At 40.8% G+C, this 5,064-nt stretch overlaps 1 protein-coding gene across 1 annotated transcript in view; it reads right to left on the bottom strand.

Moving 5' to 3' along the window:
• Positions 1-457: 457 nt before the first annotated feature.
• Positions 458-5,064, bottom strand: part of RERE (arginine-glutamic acid dipeptide repeats) — a 183,130-nt gene continuing 178,523 nt past the window's right edge. The window contains exons 22-24 of the mRNA XM_009646779.2: positions 4,938-5,064; positions 4,533-4,713; positions 458-3,455 (exon numbers count right to left, since the gene is read on the bottom strand). Coding sequence (XP_009645074.1) covers positions 3,422-3,455; positions 4,533-4,713; positions 4,938-5,064 — 342 coding nt within the window. The 3' untranslated portion in view covers positions 458-3,421. The remainder of the gene's footprint in view (positions 3,456-4,532; positions 4,714-4,937) is intronic.

Raw genomic sequence — 5,064 nt, 5'->3', positions numbered from 1 at the left:
AATACATTACCATTGTACACAGAAAGCCCCTGAAGTCATGACAGCCAAAACATCCTTACGCATTCGTTCTTATCAATTTGAGTGATTAACTTACGGAAAAACATGCCCAGGTTATGCAGTATGGCCCTAGAACACAAATGTGCCTCAGGGAGGAAGAATATACTCTGGAACTAGAGGTGATGTTGGTGTTTTGTGTACTGTATATTAAAAATAAAGTGACCTCAAAGAAAGAAAAAAAATGAAGCCAGGAAAGACAAGACAGCTTTGAAACAGACAAGATGGCCATGCCGGAATCCCGTATTATCCCAGATGAAAAATAACTTTTTTGCCCACTAACAACAATCAACAGACACATTTCGCTTGCAGGCAAAACCTGGCTGCTGTAGTGTAGCTTGGTTTTATTTATGTCCACAAATATTTCAAAAAAATTACAAAATACTCAAATGGAGAGAACACAGAAGTCACGATTTCTGGGTTTCTACTCTGTTTACACTGTGTTATCCCATGGCAAACTACTCATATATACATTAAGCTTCAAGATATATATAAATGTAGCAGTCAGAATGTACACTCTGCTTTAACGGTGCAGTGAAACAAGCTCAACCATGACGACATAGAACAAGAGAGACGTTTCAAAAACACTAAAGCAAAATTAAAAAAGAAACTTTCAAAACAGAGGAAAAATAAGAGAGATTTCTTAAAGAAAATCAAAAGGTCTGGGTTGTTTTAACAGGGCATCGAACACCAAGATGGCTTCAAAAACCACTGCATATAAAGTTGTAGTTAATCACTGGTCTAAAATGGAAGAATTTCAGTGCTTATCTGCTGAATGATGTGAGCAAAAAAAAAAAAAAACCACTCCCACAAATTATCAGAATCCTTTTCTTCAGGGGGAAAAAAAAAAGGAAAAAAGATCAATTAATAGCTTTTGAAGAGACTGCAAACTTCAGCTGAAAAAAAAAATACAGAGAGAGAGGACCATGGGAGGCAGTTAGCTTTTTTTTTTTTCTTTAAGAAGAACTATGGCTAAAAATAACAGCAAAAGAGAAGGATCAGAAGAAACGGCTGCAGTGGCTGAACTCCCCCAAGCTCCCAAATCCCACGTGGTAAAAACAAGGAGGGGAGGTTTAACTGAAACATGCCTAATTAGACCTTTAAAGTAAACTGAGGCACTCTCTCTGCTGAGCAGACCGATCCTAGCAGCTACTCCACTGTTAGCAAAAGTAAAAAAAAAAGTTATTCAGAAGAAAACCATTTCACCTGATCACTGCAGACAGCGACTGAAGGCATTGACCGAAGACTTTACCATCCTCGACTCTAGACTGACCTCATGGTTTCCAAATCTCAGAAACACTAGCTGTTCTTCCTAATACCTTCACAGAGTTCAAATATAGCAGATGGAACTGATTAAACACTATTGCAGTTCTTTAGCACTGAGAAATCTGGAATGGAGGACAGAAAAAAAGGAAGATCTTCATCAGCTGAAATAGTCCTCCTATCTCTCCTATACACTCTTGCTTTAAGTGGGACCTAGAATACCCGATGCATATTTTTAATTGGTAAATTGATGTTGCTAACTGTCCGATGGTAATCTTTGGGCACTAACACAGTTATGAGACCCCCGAGGTGGATAAAGCACTGTGAATGCCATGCCTTCCATCAGAATGTATGATTAACTACAAGTTTATCAAACATGGCTCAGTACAGTCCTATGACACAATCATCACACTGAACAGTTTACAACAGCAGAGAGAGAGCACTCGTGAGTTAAGAGAGAGAATGGGGGAAGTTATGCACCAGCAGAAAAAATGGCCAGCAGATTCAGGTGTCCATTGGTTGCATCACCCTCTGCTCTGGCAAAGAAAACTCATGGCAAAACGGGGTGGGGGGGACAAAAAAAAAAATAAAAATTCTGCCTAGAGAGTAAGCAGAGCTGTCTCCAAAATAATGCTCACTGGCCTTCTGCATATTCCTCTCCTCCATGGGAACTAGCCAACGGGAGTTATTCTGCAAGGACCTGTGGTGTGGGGAGTCAGTAAATGTTACTGTCCATATATCCGGTTAATCCCAAAGCAGTAAGTTCCTGAGATACAGAACACTGGTGGCAATTAAAAAGTTTTTGCTTACAAACCCAAAACTAAAACAGTCAAAGAGAAACACAGACTGGTCTTTGCAAAACAACTTCAAGAACACTAACTGAGTTGCCTATCCACTTTTCTTAAGAACATATCAAACCTAAGAGGCCAGAAAGAGCACGTCCTCCAAAAATATGCACATGCATACAAAATTCTGGCTGTACTAGTTTGAGCCACGGAACGTTTTTAAAAAGAGATTTTAGAACAGATTATTTCTTTGAACCTTTGCCTAAAGTCTAAACCCAATGCAGTTAGATTAAGTTTCAAAAGGTAATAGGAAAGAAGTGTATTATGGCCACACTGAAAATTAACCCTTGAAGTAGGCATCAAAAGGGTAAGCTAGTTCCAAGGGACACCTGTACTGCTGAGAAACCCAACTCAACAGAAATCATCTGCAGAACAGAGAGATGTAACACTAACAAAAAAACCCAACAAACCCAAACAAACCAAAAAACCAAGAACAGAAACAGTCATTTGCAACATTATCCCTGCAACTCCCTTTAATGCTTATTGTTGATATCAAACCAAATTTCAAGCTTTTACCCATTTGAAATTATTGATACCCATCGTTCCCTTTAATTAAAGGGATAATTATATATATATATTTTATTAAAAAATCAACTCTGTATTCTGTCAATACCAGGTAGGAATTCACAATTTGTGATGTTACTGAAAATCAAGATAAACGTTTCTGGAGTTTTGTTTTGTTTTGTTTCTCCCCTCTACCCAAAAAAGTTATTTACAGACTTAAAAAGCCATGCTGCAGAACTGAGCTCTCTTTAAAATTATGAAGATTTCCTACAATGTATTAAAATAAAAGTAGATTTTTATTATTATAGCACTTGGATTCAGAGCTTGTTATGTCACCTACTTGCAATCCTTGTTTTTTTTAAAAGAGCTATAGATGCATTGAGTGTCTCTTCACGCACAGTGACTTGTGTTGTGAACCTGATTCTAGCACCTACTCAAAACAAACTAGTAAGAAAAAAAAAAAAACCAAGATTGCAGGAAGTTCTCTGAATATTCCACACAGTCCTGTATTTTCAATAGGCTTCTGAATACGTTGTCATGCAGGGAGACCCACACCAGTCTTGAGAAATCTTCTCTACAAATGAACACTATGCTGATAAGTCTCTACTTGTTGGGTGGTTGTTTCTGTTTTAAATATATAAAGAAATCTTTATAAGATATTCTTTTCCTTTTGTAGCTCTTATTGTATGTAAAAATGTTCCACTCCTTCCCAAGGACTGGGGTTTCCATAGCCAGCATTACAAATAAATAATTTATTACAACTGTTTGTCGCCTTCTTTCTTCAGTCGACTGAAAGAGAAAGAAAACTCATTTTAACAGAACGAAGGAGGTGTCACGACACTTCAGAGATAGCCTGCCTTCCTGCTAACTGCACCCGCGTGCCCTGAAGGGAACAGAGGCTGCAGCAGGACCCGTGAGCTTCCAGCACATGAACAAGAGCCACCGTAACAGCAGCGATAACACCGCCTGTTGTGGGAGAAGCGATGACCTTTTGCTGCTGAAGCGCTCCTTACACGCGAGCAAGATCACTAGTGCCAGCTCATCGGGCTTTAGCTTTATCTGCAGTTGCAGATCTGACAGCCCGCTTCAGGCAGCCTGGCTGCCCCCATGGCACAAGGCCAGCAGGCAATTTTGGATAGCAGAAGCAAGGACTGAAACATCAGAGTAAAGCAGTGCAAGGCAGGCATTTAATATGCTGCTTCTCCTAGATATCCTTGCTACCTACAGACATGAGGAATGACCCTTGCTGGGTGCTGGTGGCTTTTTCTTCTTAGCTGACATACTGTCAGCAGTCACTGCCAAAAAGGAAGCAAGGTGGTGTCACATAAGATAGGTCAAGAAGAGAACTACTCTACTATCAACACCATGTAGCATTCTGGGGAGAAAGAACTCACATGATTCATCTAGGCATTCTCAGCTGGTAATGCAGGATCCATATTATTCATGCATTTCAACTTCGCAACGTCCTTACTAATTTCTTAAGAGTTATTTAATTCCTCCCCAGTTTCATTCATAAAGCTTTTACCCACCCTCCTCCACTGTTCTCAAGGGAGAGAGGTAGATGTGGAAGCAGCAATCGTAGTATCTCACTAAAAACCCTCATCAGAGGTAATTCTGCAATGTAAGACTCAACTAATCTACATCCTGTGCCAATAATTTGGACCTAACTTCCAATCTGCCCTACACCTATGCCCAAATTAGGTCTTAGTAAAGCTTCGCCATCTCCCATAACCGCATCAGGACAGTAACTCAGCACACAGTAAGGCAGTAATTCAGAAGGAAAAAAAAAAAAAAAAGGAACGTGGAAAAAGATGAAGGAAGCTGTAGCACCCTTGAGTCTCCAAAAACCTTCATTGCACCTCTCACCTGTAATAATCTTCCTGACTTGGTAGATGACCACCATGCATGTGAGGATGCCCATGCAACCACTGCTGCTCCATTGCCAGTCTTTGCAGCTCTGCTGACTGGGCATGCATGGCCTGCAGTTGGTGGGCTGCTGACATAGGAGGTGGAATGGCACCAGGCAGATCTCGTGGATAAGGAGTACCTAAGAGAGAGTTGCCCATTTTTAGACACTTGTTTGCTATGAGGTCTGCAGAGAGTTGTTCCATGAAGCTTTTTTTTTTAAACAAACCAACCAACCTTTGGCTGTAACCTGAGTTACAGCTCAACTCCACCAGCTCCCCTCCCAAGAAATGCTAAGACCCAGAAGAAAAGATGACAGTTCAGATCAAGAGCCAGCCTTTGTGAAGGACCACAAAATGCTCTCACCAAAGACTGGATGTCGGAGCATTTCATGCTCGTGAGGTGGCTGCCCTAGCAATGGGTTGGGGATGGTCCCAGGTGGGTAGGGAAAACGTGCCAAATGGGGTCCAGCTGCTAAAGGATCCACCAGCGG

This window comes from Egretta garzetta, unplaced genomic scaffold (assembly GCF_000687185.1).
Source record: "Egretta garzetta isolate BGI_Z169 unplaced genomic scaffold, ASM68718v1 scaffold29, whole genome shotgun sequence".
In the NCBI taxonomy this organism is placed as follows: Eukaryota; Metazoa; Chordata; class Aves; order Pelecaniformes; family Ardeidae; genus Egretta; species Egretta garzetta.
The sequence above is the reverse complement of the archived record's forward strand: the minus strand, read 5'-3'. Positions and strand labels throughout refer to the sequence as shown.